This window comes from Pangasianodon hypophthalmus, chromosome 13 (assembly GCF_027358585.1).
Source record: "Pangasianodon hypophthalmus isolate fPanHyp1 chromosome 13, fPanHyp1.pri, whole genome shotgun sequence".
NCBI lineage: Eukaryota > Metazoa > Chordata > Actinopteri > Siluriformes > Pangasiidae > Pangasianodon > Pangasianodon hypophthalmus.
This window is the reverse complement of record NC_069722.1, coordinates 4,821,070-4,846,751: the sequence shown is the minus strand read 5'-3', so window position 1 is coordinate 4,846,751 and position 25,682 is coordinate 4,821,070. Positions and strand designations below refer to the sequence as shown.

General features: G+C 40.2%; 1 protein-coding gene across 14 annotated transcripts in view; it reads left to right on the top strand.

The window, feature by feature from the left end:
- srcin1a (SRC kinase signaling inhibitor 1a) overlaps positions 1–25,682 on the top strand; it is a 163,053-nt gene that overhangs the window by 105,434 nt on the left and 31,937 nt on the right. For 6 of the 14 annotated variants that reach the window (XM_034310031.2, XM_034310030.2, XM_053239027.1 and 3 more), the window contains 7 exons: positions 2,284–2,310; positions 9,973–10,168; positions 14,396–14,691; positions 18,161–18,894; positions 19,174–19,266; positions 21,436–21,563; positions 23,944–23,988. In XM_034310031.2, the coding sequence (XP_034165922.2) occupies positions 2,284–2,310; positions 9,973–10,168; positions 14,396–14,691; positions 18,161–18,894; positions 19,174–19,266; positions 21,436–21,563; positions 23,944–23,988 (1,519 nt within the window). The remainder of the gene's footprint in view (positions 1–2,283; positions 2,311–9,972; positions 10,169–14,395; positions 14,692–18,160; positions 18,895–19,173; positions 19,267–21,435; positions 21,564–23,943; positions 23,989–25,682) is intronic. The other 8 variants (XM_053239031.1, XM_053239035.1, XM_053239026.1 and 5 more) reach the window with 8 other exon arrangements.

Here is a 25,682-nt window from a genome sequence, read left to right as displayed (position 1 = left end):
AGTGCTGGAGTTGTGTGACGGTTTGTACCACTATCGAACCAAGAAATGACTGTTGTCAACACCAATAAATAAAGAACAGACCTACATTCATGCTAATTAATCGTGTAAGAACCAAAAGAAAACACATGAATGAAGAACATTTTTGTACAGTTTTTTAATACAAGATTTTAAGCACTAACCTTGCTAGCTAGCTAAAGTTACCACGTGAAGTTATTGCTAGCTGGCAAACTTAGCTAATCTGGTTCTAGTCCTGACAGAATTTGAATCAATCTTTGGTTTGGTATAGTCTTTGTAACAAATGAGCCGTTATCTATGAACTCGATATCAACATGAACGCAAACTGAAAAACACTACAGCAGCGCATATGACATTTCTTTATTCACTACTTTTTACTAGTTTCTCAGCTTACATGATGATTGAACTAATCATCACTGTTCTCTGTATAACATGACAAGCTAGCTAAAAAACTAGCAGGTCAACATATTTCTTGATCAGAGTGACAGTTTGGTCCACCATGTTTGTCGAAACGTTCATGTCTGGTTTGGCTAATTAACATTAGCTAATCTCAGCTACATGCTGTGCTAGGGTTATGATAAAAAGTTAAACTCGTGTGTATGATATCTGCACATTTCATTCACACACATATCCATAATATCACGTTGTCATGGTAATGGAATATTCATGAAATATTCAGTGGTGTAAGTGGTAATAAGATGGATCAGGTGAGACTTCTGGGATTCTGCCATATTTTCAGTATAAAAATAAATGTGTTGTGGGAGTTGTGTATATTTTTTTTTAGGTGTGTGTCTTTTACTATTAGAAAACCCATGGCACTCGCCTCATACTGTGTCAGGTTTGTGTGTGTGTGTGTGTGTGTCTGTGTGTGTGAGAGAGAGAGAGATAGAGAGAGCTACTGATAAGAAAAGAGCGAAGGAGCTCAGAGAATGTGAGATGAGAAATGTGAATTAAAATTCATGGGTTCACTCTGGATGTCTAAATTCACTGGGACTGAAAGGTCTTCACTGACCATGAGGTCTCTCTCCCTGATTCTCGCTCTCACACACATGCACACACACACACAGTGTGATTATATTCTATTCTCCATTTCGTTTCGTACCTCAGAGAGAGAAATTAAAATGTTCATTTGCTCATCCCAGTAGTCTCAATAGTAGGGTAGATGAAGGAGGCGTGGCCTTTATACCTGTTCGTCCCAGCAAAGTAGGCATGGCCTCTGTACCTATCAGTCACAGTAGAGGAGGTGTGGCCTCTGTACCTGTCAGATCCATTAAAGTAGGCATGGCCTCTGTACCCATCAGTCTCACTGAAGGAGGTGTGGCCTTTATACCTGTTAGTCCCAGCAAAGTAGGCATGGCCTCTGTACCAATCAGTCGCAGTGGAGGAGGCTCTGCCTTTGTGCTTGTCAATCTCAGTAAAGGAAGTGTGGCTTCTATACCTGTCATTCTTACTAAAGGAGATATAGCATTTGTACCTGCTTGTCTTGCTAAAAGTAGGCATGGCCTCTATGCCTGTCAGTCTCAGTGAAGGAGGTGTGGCCTATGTACCTATCAGTCCCACTGAAGGCGTGGTCTCTTGTGCCTTCACAAAACTGCAAGGCACTAAACTGACATGCGATATGCTAACTGGGTGCCAGAAGATAGATCACTGATTCTATTAAATCAGTTCTTTTTATACAGTACTTATTTATTTGCTATTTTGCATTGCCTCTGTTTTCCCTGCTCACTTGAAAAAACATTGCTTACATTTTCGCTCACCACTTTTGTGCCGTAAATAAAAGAAAAAATACTTACAGTTAAAGTTCCACTCTGATTCAGATGAAGCAAACAGAAAAACTGATGACAGTGCTGTGTGCAGAGCCAAACAGAGATGTAAAGAAAAGAGTGATAGAGCAAATATGTATGTGTTTATTTATTTATTTTTGATCCTTTTATTTTTATTATAATCCAGACATCAGGATGAACTAATAGGCCCAAGTGACAACATTCTAATAAATTCTTTATTAGGCTGAAGTGGTAGTCTCAACACTAATGTAATATAAGATATTCTATTTTAGTAAATTATGCGAGGGTATAAAATGTGCAGTTTGCAAAAAAAAAAAAAGTGTGATGCATTTATTCAATGTGACGTCCTTCTCGTTTTCTTTGATACTCCCTCTCTCAGCAGGCTGGCTGTCAGAGGGATGAACCTGCTGTGAGGGTTTTGTGTTGCTGCAGGAAATGTGTGAAATGACTAACTTTTCTTCCGCTCTTCTCTCTCTTTTCACAGCAACAGCCAAACTACTGGAGTTTTAAGGTCAGTACTCAAAGTCATTCGATATGTTATCTTTGGCTTATGCTACAGCTTCTACATATGCATGTATGATAATAATTTGTAATAACCATGTATTTTTGTTGTCTATATATTACCTCTGATCTATGGAATGGCTCCTATGTATGCAAATGTATATGCATCACTTGTTGGGTGATTATACATGTCTGTGTGGGTGGGAGAAGGTATATGATCGTGTGTGTTATTCTCTAAGACAGCGTGGTAATATTTTCAGTGAATAATCTCACATGGATACTGTAAATTTGTGCCTAAGATCTGCTGCTGTAATCATAAAGACGGGCTTGTACTCATTCCAAGCCTCTTATTGGCATTGCTCATACTGAACATCTGCTCACTAAGTACACTAAGTAAAGTTTGTTACCCAGAAGAGGATGGGTTCCCTTTTGAGTCTGGTCCCCATCAGTGGAGGTTTTCCATACCACTTTCACCTCTGTCTCGTTCATTAGAGATATACATCTACACCTGGATCTCAGTGAAGCTGCTTTGTGGCAATGTCTATTGTGAAAATTGCTATACAAATCAAACTGACACAGCGTAATTAAAATTCTAATGACGTTGTTTGTGTGCAAGATGCTTCCCAGGTCATTGTGTGTGACAAGACTGAGAAAGAGGTGATGTATTTTGAGTGAGTCAATGGTGTACATTATTTCATTTTGAGGAATTTAAAATGAAATTTATCATTACATTTGTATCTGTATCTGTTTAGTACTCCAAATATCCATATCTGTATCTGTATTCAGATTAAAACTGGAAGTTGGCTATTCTCCCTTGAAACACTGGAAAAAAATCTCAGATGTAGAAATGTCAGCACTGTCAACATGGTGCGTGAATTCTGGCTGTGACAGTTCCTCATCCTCAGCTACATCACTCCACTTCATATTGGTCTCAAGTAGGGACTCATTTTTTAATTGTGCACACACAGTTATTATTTTTGTTTATACCTGCATATGATCTTTTTATTACCAAATACCAAATTTAGTTGGCCTCAGTACTTCGCAAAATATGAACAAGCTAGTTTCCTGACTTAATGTACCGCGACCCTGACCAGGCGGTTACTAAGGATCCTGTAAATGCATTGCCCAGCTCTACACATTCATGTTAATGAACATGGTCTTTGTTTGTGCCACAAGCTTCATATCTGACCGCTTGTTCAGCCCCGCACTTTTTTTGTTGCGTCCCAATGCACACCTGTAGTCTCAACCAGATGCCTTGTGAACCATTCAGGCAAGATTGCAAGATTGGTCCGGTGCATTGGAAAGCATGTGGGACTCAAATAAGTTGCCTATTTTGTTGAAGGTACAAATGTGTGGGTCATGGCTGACCCTGTGCTCTGACTCCAGCTTCATAACAAGCTAGGATATGCGAAGAATAGAGTTTCACTGCATCGTACTTGTTTATGTAACAATAATGGCTTCTTCTTTTTAGGAGTGGTTGTGACTTTGGAACTATTTCCATCAAAATTCCTACCAACTTACCAATTTCCACCCCCTTAGCTAGGTCCTGGACTCAGATAGCTGAGTCATTGTCAGGTTTCAAACTCACAATCCCCCAGTGGATGAGCTAAAATATTGTGCTCCTAAAAAAAGGGTTGCCCATTTTTAAGAGTGTGGCACAATTGTATTTCACCTGGAGTCCTATAATAGCAAAAAAACATGGCCTGTGTGTACTGCTAAAGGAAGGATTGTGTCAGTGTACAATTATACAGCTTTAAAACTGGAGTCGTCTTGTTGTGTATGCAAGAGATATCTATCGATGCTGTAGCTGTTAATGATTTATATTTTACTTGGCGTCCTGGTGTGGTGGGATTTTATAAACAGAGTAGGGCCATTACTTGAACAGTTTTGTCCTCCATTTCCCCCTTCACTGGTTTAATAAGATAGTAATCTGACTGTGATTGTTCATACTCTCTCACACAGCCTGGGTCTTGTTAGCAGATCTCCTCCACACACATACACCATATTTGTTTATGAGGAGTAGCTCTGTGAATACAGACTACCAGAGAGTTACTAATAGAAGATCCTGCTGTGCCCTTGGGTTGCATTCTGCCTCGCTTGGAAGTCCCATCAGTGCTTCCCGAGAGGGAAAGCTGTCTAAGCTTTCACCCTATTGTCGGAAGATTAGGAGTCAGGAGACCAAGACAGCATAATTGGTCCTGCTCTCTTGGTGGAAAGGATAGCCTTGTCTTCTGCTCCATCTGTCGATTAATGCATTGCTAACTAATCTCAAGCATCTGTTAGCTCATCTAGTCAGAGCAGGGCAGTTAGAGCATGGGTGACAGATTGAAGTGATGCTTCATATCTCTCGGAAGATACAAGGGCAAGACCCAGAAAGAAGCTAAGGTGAGACCCTGACAGTTAAGCACTGAGGTGAGAGCTGGCAATTGGATAAAAGCATCTGGCAATTTAAGGAATGTCAATATAACATAAGATATGGCGTGCTGTTACAGGAAAATACATAGCCTGACACAAAGCAGAGTTACTGTTACCACCGTGAAGTTGACTTTTTTCCAACAACAGCATGTCCCACCCCCTTATATCACAGCATTTTGCCAATGCTAGCATTTTTTTTATTAATTAAACAATAACACACTTTTGATTTGTTTACAGTTACGTTGAATGTTGTGGAACATCTGCAAAACATCTGTTCCTGAGAAAATGGAAAACGCGAACCTGAAGACTTTCCTGTGGTGGAAAACCTAAAACTTTACCTCTGACTGTTACTGTGTCTGCTAGAAAACTATATTTTAATATATAAAGATTAGATATAAATTCTTTAGAAAAGTAAAGGTAAAAGTAATCCTTTTACTGAGCATTGTGCAGAAGCAGCCACAGTTCTTCTGGACACTTTGACTGTCACACTTGCTTCTTATTTTTGCAGCAAAACCCAGCAGCCTTCATTATGTTTTATGTCTGAGGAGTGTCTCTTATGTAATATCCTGCTTTCTTTACTGATGTACAAACATTTTTTATAACATTAAAATATATATATACAGTATATAAGCAGACGAAAATGGCCCAGTTGCACTGACCATATGTAATGTGTTTGGTCTAGAAGTGGCCAATCTGTAAGTTCTCTCCCATATGACAGCTGAGATTCAGTAGGATCTCACTAAACTTGAGTTTAGATGTTTCATATCCATCACTCCATGGTGGCCCAGACGAAACTATTAGGGGTCAATTCTGAGCCATCACTCATTTGTAGGTGTTTTTTTATTACACCTCGTTGTGTTTGATACCATAAACCTTCAGCCGTTTGCTTTGAAGGTCATGTTGCTGCATCACATAAAATGCAGGCTAAGCTGATTTGTAGACCATTGAAGATCCATACATTCTTGCTTGCAACATCTTTTTTATAACTCTTTATAAACCTTTTTATGGGGAAAAGGTCATAACCGGAGATTCAGGAACAATATCTCGGATTTACCTCTAGAAGTGGCGTGTGCGTGTGTGTGTGTTCCACTGTATGAATGTTAATCATTTGAATATAAGGACATCTCTCGAGGGTTCTCTTTTGTCCAGACTAAAAGCAGTCCATTCTCCTGAAACACTAAACTGGATGGAATTAGGCTCTTATTGAATTATTGTCCAAGTCTTGTGTCTTTTTTCTATTTTCCCCTGAGAAAATGGCTCATATTTTAAAGCCTTGTGATCTCCAGTAGTAAATATTTGTTTCGCTCTTCAGCCATAATCTCTTAGGGATGAGATGAGCCGCTCCTGTTGACTCTTTTCATTAGAACGTGATTTTTTTTCTGGACAAGTACACTCCAGTATAAGGAGTGAGGCTCTAGTACTTACCTTGATGGCCTGTTTAAGTGCATGTGCTGTCCACACACACACACACACACACACACACACAAGTTGTTGTACAGTTGAACTGATAGACCTGGCTCTCACTTTTTCAATTTTTTCTTCCAACTTGATTTTCTTTAAGATGACAGTTTATTAGGTACACCTACCTTGTAGCCTGGCCATTTTGATAGATACACACAGTGTGCAAATCCTGAGACCCTAAGTTTCAGCCAGTTCTCCCTCAGCTCTCTGGCACACCGTCACATCACACTGTCAGCCTCCATCGAAAACCCAAAATCAGTTTCCCAGGATCCTCAGCTAATCACATCATCTCCTCCATCAGTTAATAACAAGAACTCCATTTCCCTAAAGTAGCTAATTTGTGCTCAAAAAGTCTCTAGAAATCACCAGATGACATCATGTGCTGATTTGAGTATTCATTGAATCATTGTTGTCATTTGCATATCATAATGAGTTACATGACATAGGAAGATTTGTCTCTTTGAACAGATCAGTGATTGGTGGTTGGACACAAATACGGTCAGAGATTGGTTGTTGGGAACATTGGTGATCAGTGATTGGTCATTGGGGTAAACTGTGATCATTGATTTGTCATAGTGAAAAATGGTGATCAGTGACTGATCATTGGGAACAATGGTGATGGGTTGTTGGAAATTAATTTTGATCAGTGCTTGGTCATTGGGAAACAATGGTGATCAGTGATTGGTTGTTGGGAGACAATGGTGATCCGTGATTGGTTGTTGGGAGACAATGGTGATCCGTGCTCGGTCATTGGGAACAATGGTTATCAGTGCTTGGCTGTTGGGAACAATCGTGATCTGTGATTGGCTTTTGGAGCTGGAGAACCTTATCAAGGGCAGGACATTCACTAAAAACTGCTCAAAAAGTCGCCAGGCTGGTATTTTTTAAATAAAGTTAACCAATCTAGCAAAAACATCATGCTGGCAATACTGACCATGACACATGACCCATATGTACGCCTATTCCCATACACTAATCCCTTTAAATAACCCAGACATTAATAACTCCTGTTCTCACGCCTGCTTTCTGCCCGTGACAATTACAAACCTTTTTTTAAATTTAGTTAGATTTAGTTTTATATAGTTTACTATTTTGTCCTAGACTAATGTATTTTGTTCGCCATTCATCTGACCCTGCCTCCTTTTCATTCTGCCTTTGCTTCACTCTCTGGATTCTCTTGATCTTTTAATAATCCTGCATTTGCATTCAAATCCTGTGCACTCCTGGGAGCCATAACCAATGAGCTACCACCGCTCTTTCTCCTACTCGCCAAAAACGCGTTGTTAAAATCAGCAGGTGAAAAGATTCTTTTCATCTCTCTGTGCTTCATCCATCATTTTTCTCCTCCATTTGTTAGTGGAGAGGCAGCCTGCCATTTCCTGACCGTCTACCTGGAGAGCAGCGTGACACGATCCCTCTGTTTCTCACTCTCTCAGCAAAAGACTGAATCAACCATCAATCTGCTGCTATTTGGCAAGGCAATTTCAGTGGTGCCGAGCAATTTCAGCCCTGAATACTTCATTGAACAAAAGCAAGAAGAAAGAGAGGAGGGGAAAAAAAGAGAATGTATTTACAGTTCAGCACAGGGTTGACAGTCATAGTTTAAAACACTCTCATGTCCAATATACTGTATACAAGTGGACAGCTATAACTGAGAGTAGTTAGGTTTGCTTCCTCATTTTTTTCCATTTAATTCCATTGACTGATGTATTTTGATATAGAGTTGTCAAGTTCCTACTGTGTTCGTTCTTATTGTATGTGAATATACGGGTTTTTAGGCCGAGGTCTGACAGTTTTAACCTTCTGGTGAGATTTAATTCTATAAAAATGTCGATTTCAAATGAAATGCAAAAATATCAGAGTTGTGCTGCGTTCATACTAGTGAGGGACAAATCTCTAATTTCACTTCCACTAATACTGTCACCTGTGGGCGTGGCCTGTCTATCTGTTTTAAGTTTCAATAAGAAATATCAAGTTTCAATATTTTCAATATTATTATCTGTACAAGTAATTCTATCAAAATGCTTTTTCTCATATGGATAATTATTATTATTAGGTTATTATATTCTTCATTCAGCTAGAGCAAATCACTTGGTGGAAAAATCAGCATGTAGTGGATTAAATACAGAGAAGATGAAAGAAAAGAAATCTTCTTGCTGATTTACAGATGAATCCCAATCCAGCATCTGCACAGTACATCCTGGGAGCTCGTTACCGAAGAGTGCAGTGCTGTGGAGCGGTGATGGAGATGTGGGAGTCTCATCATTAAACACTGTTCAGCCTCCATGGAGAGATACGACTATAAACCACACAATAGCGCACATCTCTCGCTCATTAGGAGAACCATCTTTTAAATCAGTCTGCCTGCGAGAGATAGAAAGACAGCGATTGAGACTGAGACGGAGTCTTATTATCACTCAGCAGTTTTCTATAATTGTTACAGAGCCTGTGCCCATAATTCTCTGCTACTATTTCTTTTAATACCTTATTGGTCTATTAGTAGATGTGAAAAGCCTCAAGGATGTACCTGCCAGTCTCAGTGAAGGAGGCGTGGCCTCTGCGCCTCAGTCTCAGTGAAGGAGGCGTGGCCTCTGCACCTCAGTATCAGTGAAGAAGGTGTGGCCTCTGTTCCTCAGTCTCAGTGAAAGAGGTGTGGCCACTGTTCCTCAGTCTCAGTGAAAGAGGTGTGGCCACTGTTCCTCAGTCTCAGTGAAGGTGTGGCCTCTTTGCCTGTCAGTCTCAGTGAAGAAGGTGTGGTCTCTATGCCTCAGTCTCAGTGAAGGAGGTGTGGCCTCTGTGCCTCAGTCTCAGTGAAGGAGGTGTGGTCTCTATGCCTCAGTCTCAGTGAAGGAGGTGTGGCCCCTTTGTATGTCAGTATCAGTGAAAGGGGTGTGGCCTCTGTGCCTGTCAGTCTCAGTGAAGGTGTGGTCTCTATGCCTCAGTCTCAGTGAAGAAGGTGTGGCCTCTTTGCATGTCAGTATCAGTGAAAGGGGTGTGGCCTCTGTGCCTGTCAGTCTCAGTGAAGTAGGTGTGGCCTCTTTGTCTGTCAGTCTCAGTGAAGGAGGTGTGGTCTCTATGCCTCAGTCTCAGTGAAGGAGATCTTGGTGCATGTCAGTATCAGTGAAAGGGGTGTGGCCTCTGTGCCTGTCAGTCTCAGTGAAGGAGGTGTGGCCTCTGTGCCTGTCAGTCTCAGTGAAGGAGGTGTGGCCTCTGTGCCTCAGTCTCAGTGAAGGAGGTGTGGTCTCTATGCCTCACTCTCAGTGAAGGAGGTGTGGCCCCTTTGTATGTCAGTATCAGTGAAAGGGGTGTGGCCTCTATGCCTCAGTCTCAGTGAAGGAGATCTTGGTGCATGTCAGTATCAGTGAAAGGGGTGTGGCCTCTGTGCCTGTCAGTCTCAGTGAAGGAGGTGTGGTCTCTATGCCTCAGTCTCAGTGAAGGAGGTCTTGGTGCCTGTCTGTATCAGTAAAAAAAAGGTGTGGCCTCTTTGCCTCAGTCTCCATTAAGGAGGCATAGCCTCTCTGTCTGTCAGTCTCTGTGATGTTTTTTTTTTTTTTTTTTTTTTAAATAAAATTCATCTTTATATGCACAATACTGAGTGACATTGTATCACATTATCACAGCTCTGAATGGTGTTGCATTGAAATACTGGCTGCTTTCACACTTTCATCCTGAATCGAGACAGGTGTTCATTGTACCTTTTATGCACTGCACTTGAACTCTGTTCTGCTCTTATGTACTGTAGCTGTGATGAGATCTACTTTTTCTCTAACTCTCTGTCTCTTTCTCTCATATACAGAGCCGTAGTCCACGCCATTCGCAGTCCACTCAGTCTGGTTTGGCCGATCAGGCATCCAAGCTGTCCTACGCCTCAGCTGAGTCTCTGGAGACCATGTCTGAGGCCGACATGCCGCTTGGCTTCAATCGGATGAACCGCTTTCGCCAGAGCCTTCCGCTGTCTCGTTCTGCCAGCCAGAACAAACTGCGCTCTCCAGGTAACACACACACACATACACACACAATACACCATACACAATACACCATACACAATACACCATACACAATACACCATACATCTACCCTGACAGCTTACATGCTCATTGATTTTTACTCAGTCTTGACCAGTCCGAGTTTAAAATGCATCTTCTGTATGCTCACGCACAAACATGAACACACACTTATCGACCAGCTCCTGGGCTCCACATTGTGTTCCACAGCCTCCAGGATACAGAAACTGAACTTATTTGCTCTAAACCATGATGTAAAACACAAATAGCGATGTTGAAATCTAATCCATAAGGGGAAAAGTGTGGAAGAAAGTCATTCACAGCAGGGTTGAAAAGTCAAAGTACACTATAAATATTTTTTTATTTCTGCAGTGAGGAGAAACTATATTTCACAAGTATATTTCGAAAAACACCTTCACATTTTACACCTTTTTATTTACTGAAAGTGGCAGTGGAAATGGCTTGTTTACCACATGTGGTATATAAGAATAAAATATATTGCATCAGAACAATGCATTACATTCAGATAATTGGCGCTGCATTCATGATCGTAACATGAACACGTAAAGTAAGCACAACAACATTGGCCCGGAGTGTGACAGATGTATTTCTGAGATTTTTTTTTTTGGTCATTAGTGAAGGTGATTATCTTGTATTGTGATTTATCAAAGTAAAAAGGCATGGGGTTAGAATGTACATGAGCCGGTGAGGTGACGTGATGGTTATTTTTTAATGAGGTGTTGCCACAAATTAATATTTCAGGGCCACTAAGTATCTTGTGGTTACAAATTATAATGTCGTAGACATGAGATAGCAAAGTTGTAGTCACGAGTTGTGTAATTTGAGCTTAATATGTTGTGGAACGCCCTGCTTAATACGTGGCCCTTCGTTAATAACTTGGCAGGAGCAAACAAAAGGTCTTTGAAAATTTGCTTAAGTTGACGCAGAGTAATGTTATGTCCATGTTATAACGCCCAGTGAGTTGTTTGTCTTTATGCATCATAAAATGGGACAGTGCTTATAAACCTAAAAGTCAACAGACTAGTGTTTGCACTAAGAGAGCTCGCCTGTCTGAAAATACAGCCCATCATTTCAAGTGAGTATTTGTTGAAAGGCTAAACATGGATTTGTCTTAGTTTTAAATAATATGTACTTGAATAAGAAGGGTCAGTTGCATAACATTATGGCTACGCTGAAGTTCTTGGCAGTAACTCACTCAAACTTCAAACCATCTGTGGTCGTGTTGCTTTTAACCCAAGTGTAAAAGCTTTTTCTCTTTTCCTACCCACTCTTCATCCCACACGTCATGGAAAACACTTCCACTTACTCAATCTGTGGCCAGATGTTAAGCTTCCTTGATGGCTTAATTCGATTCCCGCAATAAATTGGCAATGTGTCTGGGAGTCTCTTAGTGTATATGCATGCAGTCCCTACGGAAGAAGTTGCCCTGATCGCCAGTTAACTCGAGATTAGCATGCTGTGTGGTGTTAGCCGCTAACTGCTTTCTGCTTTGTTAATAGGAAATGGCAGGCTGCCAGGTCTAATTGCAGATATATATTACATTCATGTTGCAGGATGATATACAGTATGTATGCACTGTTATTGCACCGTCCACTTGGGTGTTTTACTACATGAATCATGCTTGTGCTCTCAGCTTATTGTGTTTCTGATTAGTAGCTATGAATAATATAGAGGGCTTCAGCCGTTACTTTACTGTCCTGAACATTGTGGTTCCAGACATTAATTTTGCTTCTTGCATGTGACTTGCATGGGATGTTACTAGCACCCTATAATCCCAGGGTCCTAGATTCCCTTTTAAGGAACAAGCCTATGTTCGATAGGCCCTATGTCCTCTCAAGGAATTTCACTAGGGGACAAATTATTATTCCTCATATATTCTCATGGATCTCATGCTCACTATTTAAAATTCTTTCGTACAAAATGACTCGTCAGTGCTATATGGTCCCTCTTTTAAATGCTCTATATTTCTATATTTTCAGGGCATTATGTTCTTTTATTTAAACTTTTCTGGGACACAACCCTATGTTTCCAGGGCACAATTTTACCAGAGCACCAGATCCTGTTCCCTGATTCACATCTTCCAGAAAACATTCCCATGCTGAAATTGAACTTTTCTAAGCAACCGTACTGTATATTTTCCGGGTCCTTTGTACTCAGTGCCCTTTGTACCCTCATTTAAACCTTCTATGAACTTACCCTACACTTCTTGGGCCCTAAGTTGTTTTATTTTAACTAGGAAGCAACTCTATATTTTCCTAGGACCATATATTTCCGGAGTATTCCCCAAACCCAGTGTTTCCTACCATATTTTACCAGAGCCCCATGTTCTTCAGTTTAAACTTTTCAGGAATGTATTCTATAATTCCAGGGCCTTATGCCTCAGTGAAGTTTTCTGGACAGCAACTCAATATTCACAACGATAGATTCCCCATTTTTACTTTTAAAAATGAACGCTATAATCTCGGGGCCCTGTGTTCCCTCATTTTAACTTCATAGTAAACAACCCTACATTTTCCTGGAAGGAAAGGAAACAACAGCCCAATATTTCCAGGGCAATAGGTTCTCAAGGCCATATATTCTCTTATTCAAATGCTATAACTATATTCCCAGGGCCCAATGTTACCTCATTAAAATTTCTAGTAAATACTGTTATATTTTCTTGGCTCTATGTTCTCAGTGGTCTATGTCCCTTCATTATTTAAACCTTCTATGAAATATCACTATATTCCCAGGGCCCAATGTTGCTATTGGAAATTTTTCTAAGAAAAAAAGCCCTTTATTCTCAGACTTCTAGGTTCTACATCTTGTGCTGTCTATGTTCCTTTAGTAAAATTGTCTAGGGAACAACTCTATATTTTCTTATATGTTCTCGAAGCTCTTTGTTTCGGGAGTTCTATGATTCCCAGGCCCTGTGTTTCAGCTCCATTTTGTATCAAGCCTATATTTTATACATTTTGTTGGGCATTTCGAGGATTGACCTTTGGTGACCCCATGACCCCAACCATGACATTAGGAATCTTTTTAACAGGTTATTTTTGTGGACATTAGCTGAAAGTACATTTTTTAAACAATTTATCCAAATTTATCCAAATTCAGCCCCAAACCAGATGAGTAGATAATTTACTGAGTTAAAACGTATCGATCCCCCTTTATTGTAACATACAGAGGGAACATAGACGTGAGAAGAACATAGGACCCTGGGGATGTATGAGCATAGGAATGCAGGGCGTCTATGCACACCAATTATATTGCTATTAGTTACTTCTTGCCAGACTGCTGTCCTGTGAAGGTTGATGAATAGTTCCTCTATTCTAATACACACACACATACACACAGAGTGAGGAACAACTCTGACTGATGAGACTGATGGGAAGCATCAGGGAGCAGCTAAACACACTGACTTTGATTAATGCCTCTCTGTCTCTTGCGCTAGTCTTATCTGTCCATCATTCTCTTTGGTCCTTGCAAACTCCTTTAACTACTTCCTTACTAAGCTTAACTATCCAAAGAATCCTTGAGGAAGGTTCTGTGTAAAACCCTTGTTCTCGAATCACAGAAGGTTCCAAATAGGATCCTAAGAAACCTTAACTCTCCACGAAACCTTAAAAAAGATTCTATGTAGAAGTCTCCTTCTCTATCAGATAAGGTTTCCGAGTAGAACCCTTTCAGGAAGTTAAATATCCTTAACCATCCAAAGAACCCAAAGAAGGAAGGTTCTGTGAAGTCTTCTCTAACAGAGAAAGTTCCAAATGGAACTTCTTGAGGAATCTAAAAACCTTTAACCCTCCAAAGAACACTTGAGAAAATTTGTATGTAGAATTTCCATTTGCTATCAGAGAGGGTTCCATGTAGAACTTCTTTAGGAAGCTAAGAACTCTCCAAAGGACCCTTAAGGAAGGTTCTAAGTAGAAATCTCATTCTGTATTAGAAAATGTTCCAAGTGCAACTCCTTTAGAACCTAAAAACCTTTAACCATCCAAAGAACACTTTAGGAATTTTGTATGTAGAGCTCTCTTAATATCCCTTTAATAATGTGTGTAGAACTCTTGTTCTCTATCAGAGACGGTTTGCAAGTAGAACCCCATCAGGAAGTCCAAAGAACCCTAACAGAAGGTTCTATGTAGCACTCTTATTCTTCACTAGAGAATGTTCTTTCTCATTCTCCTTCACTCTCTCTTTTTTCCTTTTCCACAGGAGTGCTGTTCCTGCAGTTTGGTGATGAGACGAGGCGCGTCCACATCACCCATGAATTGAGCAGTATGGAGACTCTACACGCACTCATTGTGCACATGTTCCCCCAGAAGCTAACAGCAAGCATGCTCAAGTCCCCCAACACAGCCATCCTGATCAAGGATGAGGCACGCAATGTGTTCTACGAGCTGGAGGACGTCCGGGACATTCAGGACCGCAGCATCATTAAGATCTACCGCAAGGAACCAGTCTATGGTTCCTATACGGCAGCTGCACACTTGGCCAATGGAGACCTGCGGGTGAGTGTGGGAGTATGTGTATTATTTAGGCAGAGACCAGTAATGCTAGCTACACACATACTCAAGGTCTGTTGTTTAGAGCCAAAAGCGAAACCCAAGCCTCATGATAAGCATAGATGCTAACACTGTGTCTGAAATGGTGCCAGATCACTGTTCCATACATGTAGCAAGCAAGTATAGGAGATATAATTCACATATAATTCACAGGGAACTCCTAAAGTGTGTACATAGAGCCATCTTTTCCTGTTAGCCAGGGTTCAAAGGCTCTATTTAGAAATCTCTTTCCCTATCAGGGAGGCTGTCAAGTTGAAAACCTTTAGAAAGCTAAGAACCTTTAAATATCCAAAGAGCCCTCAAGGAAGTTTCTACATAAATCTTAACTATCAGAGAGGATTCAAAGTAGAACTACTTCAGGAAGCTGCAAACTCTTAACTATCCTACGGACCACTGAAGAATGTTCTGTGTAGAACCCTCTTTCCCAGTAAGCAATGGTTTCAAATAGAACACCGTCAAGAAACTAAGAATCCTTAACTATCCAAAGAACCCTTTGAGAAATGTTCTTTGCAGAACTCTTTCCCTATTGGAAAAGGTTCCAAGTAGAACACATGTAGGAACTATGAACCCTTAACTATCAAAAGAGCCATTGAGAGAGGTTCTATGTAGAACTTTCCTTCCCTATCAGAGACGAATCCTAGTAGTGCTCCTTTAAGGAGCAATGAATCCTTAACCATCAAAGAACCCTTGAGAAAAGTTCAAAGCAGAACTCTTTCTCAATTAGAGACGCTTCCAAGTAGAACATCTTTAGGAACCCACAACCATTAACTATGCAAAAACCTGTCAAGAAAGGTTCCTTATGGGAGACAAGATTCGAAGTAGTACTCCTTTAAGAATTTAAGACCCCTTAACTATCCCAAGCACTTTTAGGAACGGGTTTATGAAGAACTCTTTTTCTCTGTCAGGGAGGGTTCAAAGTAGAACTCCATTAGAAACCCACGAGGAACCTTTTTGCTAAGAGTGTATTCACTATTTCAGTTATGCCTCTTCTTTATGCATAATTGGTATTCTGTATTCAGTACTTAGTTGTTTGGACAGGTAACTCTAATAGATGGTTCCCACAAATGGTTAACACTAATAGAAGATTCCCCCAAAGGTACAACTGCAGAACCCTTAAAAGTTCTACATGTTCTAAGGATGTCTGAATTGTGATGTATCGTGGAAGACTGGAGATGATTCTGGAGATGGTATTGTGGTGCATTGTGAGATCTCACAACAGCCTCAAATGTTTTTGACTATGTAAAATGGCTGACTCCCAGAATAGTACACTATAGTATATATAGTACAAAGAGTGTTTCCTGGACACAGAGTGTCACATAGCATTCAGCTGCACGGGTGGCACCATCAACAGATGGGTTATGTTAGGGCTATTGAGAACATAAGAAAGAGAAAACTGAGAAATTCAATTCACACGGCAGTTTCGGTTTCCTAGTGGGGGTGTGAGAAACCCCGCTTTGCATTGCATCATGGGTCGACACCTCAAGCTAATCGACTGCGGCAAGGCTAACACTAGATTAGTGAAAATCACATTTCCATAGTAATTCCCAACCCCTAAAAAAGCAGTCGTTCTTATTTCCATTAACGTATATCCAAATCTTTATATACAAAATATAATATTATATTCAAACTAAATATTTTATCGTTTCTATAGTAACAACTTGCACAGAAACTTCTACTGCAGATTCACCACATAAACAGATTTTAAAGACGCTTATAGCAGATATGGAGAAGTTGTAAAATAGCAAAGGGTACAGGTCCACATTTATAAATTTGAATTCATGTCACGTGTTGAACCACGTGTTGAAGTATGAAGTAATTCACACTTAACCAATCGGCAGGGTGACATCAGAGTGACATCAAACTGATCGCATGAGAAAAGTCGTACAAATTTGTTCAAATAAAGACAACGTGGCTGGATTTTGTTCAACTCTTCTTATCTTGGTGACATTATTTGAGAACTAGGTGCAAGTGGATATTGAGTGAGATAGTTAGCTACATTACTTGCTAGTTACTATTCCTTTGATTGATTGTAAGAGCTACATATGAACGCTTCTTTTTAATGGAGTTCTGCTGTCCGGTTCTTTCAGCCTCCTTTTCCCCTGATGTTTTCTCTTCAAAATTTTGTCTTGATTGTGTCAAATGCTGTTTTTTTTCTCCACGTCTCTGAGCAAAAGATTGGCCATTTCTGCCACTTTGCCTGTCAGGTGAACCCATTAAGCTAGCGTTGGGGATGATGGAAATGTTGAATGTGCTAGTTTGGTGTGCAAGGATTTAATTCCACAACTCTAAACATGGTGGAAGTGTCTCTGGAAGAAACAGAAAAGAGAGGAGGTGTGTAAAACATTAAAGTGTCCGGTTCTTTGTTTCCTGACAGTGAATCCCTATTCTGTCATCCAGACGGGTCCCTTGATGCAACGCACTCTGCAGAAAATCCCTTAGCAATTCAGAAGACTGTCAGTTAGAAACTGGGTTATGATGGCGAAAGAGTTGAAAGAGCAAAAGGAAAGAAAATTCGACATATACCGCTGTGTGTTACAGATTTTCCTCACACACTGAAAGAAGAGCCATAGCTAGTCTAAAAACTCTAAAATGGTCAGAGCTGTAAGTGTGTGTGTGTGTGTGTGTGTGTGTGTTCAGCTGGATAGCAGAGTCTCAATCCTAGCGTCACGTTGTCTAATATTATGACCGTAACTCTAGACGAGTGGAGTGAAAGCTCTGAACAGAGTGAAAGGAGTTCTCCCGAGTCAGATTACCTCCTGATGAATAGAACGAGGGAGTGTGAGGGGGCAGAAAGTCTGAAGCTCTGTTCTCATCCGTTCTCAACCTGTATCCTGCCTCTCTCCATCTCGTCACGCTGGGGCTAAATGAACGTTGAGTGGTTCTGAAGTCAAACTGACCCACGGCACAAGAACACGACACTGTTGTTCGTGCTAATATCTGCGACAGTCATGTGACCATGTCTTGTAGGAGGAAAATGAAGTCCCTGCTGGAGTTAATCAGTTTATTAACGCTAGTGTATTGCGTGAACTGTGGAGTAGGAGGCAAGAATGTGCGAATTACTTGTGCATGTGGACGTACTTCTTTCAAACAGACCACAGATTTTCATTAAGGTCTAAATCCAGAGACTGAGATTGAGCAAAAATTCTAGTCTTAGTTTTAGTCTCGATGTCAGTTTGAGCTCATTATCTTGTCAGTACATTCATCTAGAGCCAAGTCTTAACCTCCTGGCAGAGGCAACCATGTGCGCTAAAAGTATCCTGACACTGAATTTGTCATGCCATCACACTCTTTTTATAGGTTAAGAACTTATCTGTTATCAAATGAACCCTTTTTAATAAACATTTAGCAACCTTTAGGTGTTTGTGGTATGTATGTACGTATGTGAATCATCAATCTCTTTTTTTTTTTTTTACAGAGAGAGATGGTGTATGCTTCACGTGAGTCATCACCCACTCGCCGTCTGAATACACTGCCCTCCTCCGGCTCCTCCCCTTCCTCCGCCTCTCCCGCCCGTTCTCGTCTTTCCTACAGCGGCGGTCGTCCTCCTTCATTCTCCGGCTCCCAGCATGGACACCACGGACACCATGGATCTCCGGCTCACGGGCCAGCAGGGGGCATGACCGCATCACCATCAGCCATCCTCGAGCGCCGAGACGTCAAACCTGATGAGGAAGTCGCCGCCAAGAATGCGCTCCTGAAGAACGAGAGCCTCTATGCAGACCCGTACAGCCTGGTGCCTGATGGGCATCGTTTAAGCATCGCGTCCATGGGCGAACCGCTGGGCATGCCAGGGCCGGCTGGGCTCTACCGTCGCGGCTCTGTGCGCTCTCTGAGCACGTATTCAGCCGTGGCACTGCAGGGCGACCTGGATGACCAGCTCTATAAGCCGGGCGCTCCGCTCTACCCTGACACCTACTCCGCTTTGGGCACAGGCTTCAGGCTGTCGTCTTCATCCTCTCCTCAGAAGATGTCCGACTCGTACTCGGGGACGCTGAGCCGCGGCTCGCCTGTCAGGCAGAGCTTCAGGAAGGACTCGTCCTCGTCTGTGTTTGTTGACAGCCCTAAATCTAGACCGAGCTCGAGTTCAGAGCCACTGGGCGGCGAGACGGGGAGGGTGATTTCCAGCTTCGGGAATGAGACTGACACGCGGTGAGGAGTGCCAAAAGTTTACAGTGGGATTTCTGTCTAAGGGGACCAAATGTCCTCACAAGGATAGGAATATCTGACAGTGTTGAAGTTTGGCATGTCCTCATGAGGAGAATATCCATATCCAAAAATATGTTGCTTTTATTTTTTAAAAAAAAACTTTGGTTACTGAGGTTAAGGTTGGGTTAGATTAAGGTGTAGATGACCATTAATTAACTGCATTAATAATTATGTGTGTGTGTGTGTCTAAGTGTGTGGTTGCTAATGGTTGGTGCTTTTTAGCAGGGATCGTATGGAGGCAATGGAGAAGCAGATAGCGAGTCTCACAGGCTTGGTGCAGAGCGTCCTCACTAGAGCACCGGACAGTGACAGCACGTAAGACACACACACACACACACACACACACACACACACACACACACACACACACACACTGGATATAGACACATGTATACAATGTATACTACCTACACCAGTCACAGGCATTTAAACCGCTCATACTGAATGTCCACCTCATTTACTGAAGCTCATCTGCCAAAAAAACATTCAGCCATTCAACACAAAGCATCACATGCGTTCACATCAAGCAGTGTGCATGTGTCTTACATGTGACATGAAGCAGTGTGCACGTGTCTTAAGTGTATCATGAAGCTTGTATGACTGTTTTGTTTCTCTAAAGTCACCGGCTGCTGCTCAGTGCTTCTCATCCGCTTGTGTTGTGTAACGCTCAGACGCAGTGTGGACTGTTGTGCGATGTGTTTTGCGTTTGCGGCCTGTAGTCTGTGGAGTGTATCCCTGCATCATGGACGCTGCCTCGCCCTCCACTTTCACCCTGGTATATTCGCTTTGATGGACAGTCATGACTGCACATCTGGAGCTCATCTGCATCAGCATTAAGTGTGCAGACCAACACAGAGAGCAGAAAAACCGAAAATCTCACACACACGGTCAGGTCCAAAAGTCTGAGTCCACTATCAAACGCTGTGTTTATTTCATCAGTTATCAAAAACTATTCCAGGATAATATTAAAATATTAAAGAGCAACACTTTTTACCCATTTATAGTTATGTTGAATTTTATGGAACATCCACTAAACAAGTAACTTCCTGTTATCACTTATGTTATAGCAGCTGTAAACAGTCATTCCCTCACCAGTGCCTCTTTTCTCTCTCTCTTAAAAGTTAATAAACAACAGCAACAACAACAAAAATAATGCAGCTTGTTATGTTACCAAGAAACTGCAAAATGTTACAAGTGTAAAAACCGCTAACACTGGAGACTCCTTCCAAATATATCAACAATTCTGCGTTTTTCTTTGAGAAACATTTTTGTAAAATATCAAAATATGTATCATCAAGCTTAGCTCACGCAGATCGACTGCCATACAATTCCCTATGAATGAGTCGTTACTATAGAAACAATAACGTATTAGAACGAGTGCATTAATATAAACCTGCGATTCTTCTTGCAGCTGGAACTACTGTCAAAATTGATGTTATAGAAAATTAATCAACACTTTCTGACCAATCAGTATCAAGAATTCAACAGCAGCCCTGTTATGTGACATTGAAATAAATCAAACCTTTTTTTTTTTTTTTTTTTTTTACACCCAGTACAGTGAAGTGTGTTAAAATTCTTGCTTATAGTAATCACACGTAAGCTACAGATGTTTTAGATAAAGATTAGTTGAAAAATCTCTTTAACACATTGTCTTAGAAGCAGCCATGAGCTGCAATTATAATAAAATATTTTTACATAACACCACAAATAAAAATAAATAAATAAAAGATAAAAGATAAAAAAATAAAAAAGCAAATGGTGTATGAACAAAATATATATATCAGGTATATTATATACAATATATATCAGGTGTATTAATATATATACAATGTATATACAATATATACAATACAATATATATCAGGTATAATTAAAAATATATATTTTTGTGAAATTATTGCATGACATTACACAATTCTCACATATAGGCATTTAATATTTAATATGAGTTTTTGATTAAGAATGAAATGGTCGTGGATTCAGACTTTCGGAGCCCATTGTAGTTAGCCTATTATTGTGTAAGCTAATGTTGGACAGGATTAGCATGGAGTTATTAGATTATTTTATTGGATTAGTGATATAATTGTAGCATTATTAGTAAGACGAATGTAGGGGCTGTAGTACAGTGTGTACTGTTGAGCGTAGTGTTAGAACAGTATTAGCTTGTGATGTACTGTTTGAAGAGGAGAGTTATGAGGGACTTCCACGCTCACCAAAGATGCATCAGCAAACTTTTAAAAAAACATTATTATATCTTATGACTTTATTATAATAATGAAGTCATATGAACGTGAGTGTATGTTGAAAGAAATTCCAGCATTCTGGCATCTTCCTGTTGTTGAGTTTGCTGGTGTTTGTTTGGTGGGTGTGGTGGGTGTGTAACAGAGCGTTAGCTGATTAGCTGGCGTAGCGCAGTGTGAGGTGGTTGTGCGTTTTGCCGTCCCGTGTCGGGCTGTGGCAGTATCACGCCTGTGTGATCCTCAGATGCGGCCTGCTGCGGCTCTGCATGATGGCGGGCTGCCCTCGGGACCCAGGGACCGACTTCTCACGGCCCTTCCCTTTCTCTTCCAGCGAGAAGACGGAGTCCACCAGCGACGGCTCGGCCACAGGAAGTGAGTACAATCCTATTTCCTGTACTCTTGAGCCGTGTCTGCATGGCAGGGTCAGAACAGATTTGGACACTTAAATAATGTCACCATTATTTAATGTTACTATGAACTATTAAACAAGCGAGGCTGGATTTCATGCTACTCGGTGGTATTTATCTTAATTTGGCAGACTTTTCCCAAAGCAACTTACATGTGAAACAGAATGCAGTCCAAAGTATTAACCAAGCAATTTGGCAGGAAATCAAATTTAAAGAATTTTCTAAATATACATACAAAATGTAGCCAATCAGCCAAGTCACGTTTGGTGTCCAGTGTTTTCTTCTTTAGTTTTGCACTAGAATTACACGGCTAATCCCGCTAATAAGTAACACAAGTCTATCTCACACAAACCTTTTCTCTAAATACTTGCCTCAACTCAAATCTATTGTAGGTCTTCAGTGATGTACCACAGACATATGCTTCATGGGCATAAATAAGAACATAACCTCACAGTGTAGAAGCTGAAATGCTATAATGTTATGAAGGCGGCCATCTTGGACAACCAGAAATAGTTTTGTTCTTATACTGCCTGTCAGAAATATCATAATAACAAGGGGAGCACACTTGAACACCACAACAAGGTCATAATTACATATTTTTTTATCCGAGTTGGGGGCGTGTCAGTAACAAAACGTCACGGCGGCCGCCAGTAGGAATGTGCCACCTCCGGCAGACGGTACGATTAAAGTGGTCATTTTGCATGTTAAAATAAACCTCTTGTTGTTGATGACGCAAAAAGACAAGTTTTCTCGCAAAGTCCATTTTGTTCTCGATCAAAGCCACTTGCGCGCACACGCCATGTTGTAATCACAATCTCCAAAGAACGCCAAAGGTGCACTGGGTAACATTTGGGTTCTAGTGATGACCACAAAAATATTAGAATGATTTTTTTATACTCCTTCACGCCACATTCCATCCACGTCCACGAAGCCCCGCCTCTCCGAATCTGTCTTCCATTGGGCGTAAATCGAGAAGAGTTTAAATCTGTTTTTTTTTAATGCGGAATAATTTATTTAAACGCTGCGCTCAAGAAAATTCATTCTATAGAAGCCTTTCTTCTGTCTTCTGGTCTTTTCATGTAAGCTTCCTTCCCACTGAGTCACATTACCCTATGATCTTTTAATATCGTTTTCTCTCTCTCGCTCTCTCTCTTTCTCTGTCTTTTCCGTCTTTCTCTTTTGATTTTTTCAGAGAGGGCATTTGGAGAGTTTAGCTAACACACACACACACACACACACTCACTCAAACTGTGAGGGTTCACATTTGAAGCTTTGATGGTCTTCCAGAGAGTAACATCATTTAGACAGTTTCCCCAGGCTGTCCCACACACACACACACACACACACACACACACACACACACACACACACACACTCCTCAGCATTATGTTACATTACATTTATACCACAGCACTGTTAATATCTCAATACTGATTGGTCAGACAACGTTGATTCATTTCTGACAGTATTTCTGGCTGTGAGGAAAATGACAGGTTTATATTAATGCGCTTGTTCTGCTGCGTTATCATTTCTATAATTACATTTTCACTACAGATACGCCACATATTCACCTGTCGTCTAATTATACATGAAAAACGTGTTGTTTAAACATGCGATGTGCGGAAGTTCTCCATAAGGAGATGTTCATTTTACAAATATGGAAGGAGTCTCCAGTGTCAGAGCTTTATTTCATTCAGAGATAAAGCTGTAAAGTTTTACAACAGGGAAAAACAAGTTTACGGACTTGTTGCGCTTTACAGTTTCTCAGTAACAAGAAAGAGAAAAAAAGAAAGGCTGGTTAGAGTATGAATGTTTCTAGCTTCTATAACACAAGTGATAACAAGAACTGACTTGTTTCACAACACTACCTTCCAGAGCATTAAATGTAACTATAAACGGATAAAAAAAGTACGGTTTATTGTTCTTTAATTGTTAAGAAAATGGTATTTTCTGTGGTATAAGAGAAATAAAACACTCAGATCATGATGATATAAGGAAAAAAAATCAACCTTGCTGTGGTAACAGTAACTCCACATCCTGTTGTTGATTTATTTTCCTATAACAACACACCCCAAGGTGTTTTATTCCTTACTTCATGTACAGTATTTGGGAGACACTTTTATCCAAGTGAGGTAGAATCCAAGCCAAGGTTAAAAATCGGCTCTGTGGCTGTTGTAGGATTTGACCTCACCATTATCCGACCTCTAGAACAGACCCTTAAGTGCCGAAGTGCTGAGTGTTCACTGCTTTAGCTTCCTGTTTTCTTTTTTCCTGCTGTATTTATTTGGTTGCAATGGTTTTTGCCCCGACTCGGACGCTCTGACTGCCTGTACTGTATGTTTCAGCTGGCCGGCTGAAGAGGAAAGGTAGCGCCGTCTCTGCTCTCCCGTGTCAGTTTGAACTGTGTGTGCAAACGCACACTCACAAGCTTTTATATATATATATATATATATGTGTGTGTGTGTGTGTGTGTGTGTGTGTGTGTTTCTCTGTATAGCTCCTTCTCTCTCCTCCAAAGTCTGACAGTCTCACTCTAACTCCTTACACGATGTGTGTGTTCACTGAATTGCTCTTTTATTATGTTCACCTGTCAAGTAGGTCTACAAGTACTGACTGTTGCTATAATTTGTCGCGTTCTCTTCTCACTACCTGTCTCAATAATCACATATTTGTCACATAAGTCATAAAAGGACATTTTTTTAGCAAGGAGTTGCTCTGTGAGAATGAGACCTGACACCCATCACCGTAATCAATCTGTTGCTAGAAACCAATACAGATAGTGGCAGTTTCTATGGTGACAGCTAGTTATTAGTATTCCGCTAGTTTGCATCATGCTAGCTAACATCTGAGAGATTAGGAATAAAGCTGGTGCTAATATTTTCCCACGTTCCTTGGTTCCTTGGAGAAAGGGGCACTAATTTCCCATCAATAACTAAAATCCATGTGTGGTTGGTTTTTCTTTTCTTTTGTGAATCTTTTTTGGACTTTCACATTTTAAGGAAACTTAAGAGTTTACACTGCAAAAAAAAAAGACATTGTAGCAAGTGAAAATATTTTGAAAATAGTCAAATTGATCTAATATTTTCTTTCATAAGATTACAATAAACCAAATATGATTATTAAACCCATTTCTAGGCATTTATTACTAATTTCACGCTTGACATAGTCATCTTCTATTGGCTAATTTTAAGCATTTATTTTTCAGAAAGAAGCAAAATTGTTTTTCAGCAAAATTTATTTTTTTCAAAATGTATTTTTCAAGCAAAAACTTTTGAAACAACTTTTAATCTTGAATTGACTAGAACCATCTAGGCTGAATAATCTTGGATTGGATTTAGAATAATCTGATAATAAGAAATATTAAATACATTTGCCCATGTTCAAGATATTTTTATTTGCTAAGGTATTTTTGAAGTGTATACTTTTTATTTTAACATGAGTGAAGAATTTGAAGCAGTACCATTTTTTTATTTATTTGATAATTAATTGTGCTTTTTATTTGAATAATAATGTGGGTACTTTTAGGACTTCCGAGTTCATTTCAAGTCGAGTTCATTTTAATTTCACTCCTTTCAATGGACTCAAAGCATGCTTCTCAAAATTGCCCAGTTTGACCAAACTCAGATCAGATAATCTATAGATTAAAACGAAAGAAAGAAAGAAAGAAGAAAGCAGTTTCCACTTGCTTATTTAAATGACTTTTGTCACTAACGTTTGTTATTCTGTATAATTTGTTAAACACTTGTTGTGTTCTGCTGTCGTGTTAGTCGTTTGTTTATTTGACTTAATTGATTTCCACATCTACTGAGTTAATGCAGACTTCTCCAGACATGAAACGTTCAAAAACCTGAGCTGATATATTACAAATGCTGTGACAAAAATGATAGAGATAGATAGAATGATAGAAAAGTGGGCAAAAAGTAGTCATCCCTAACACGGCATAACACAGGTGATATCTTTGCATAAGAGGATTGGCGCAACCAAGTATTGGGGAAGAAATGACACATCGAGGTTATTATAAGTATTTTACAAATATAAAATTACAAAAGTGACATTTGGTGTTGTGATTGAGAAATTAGATGCC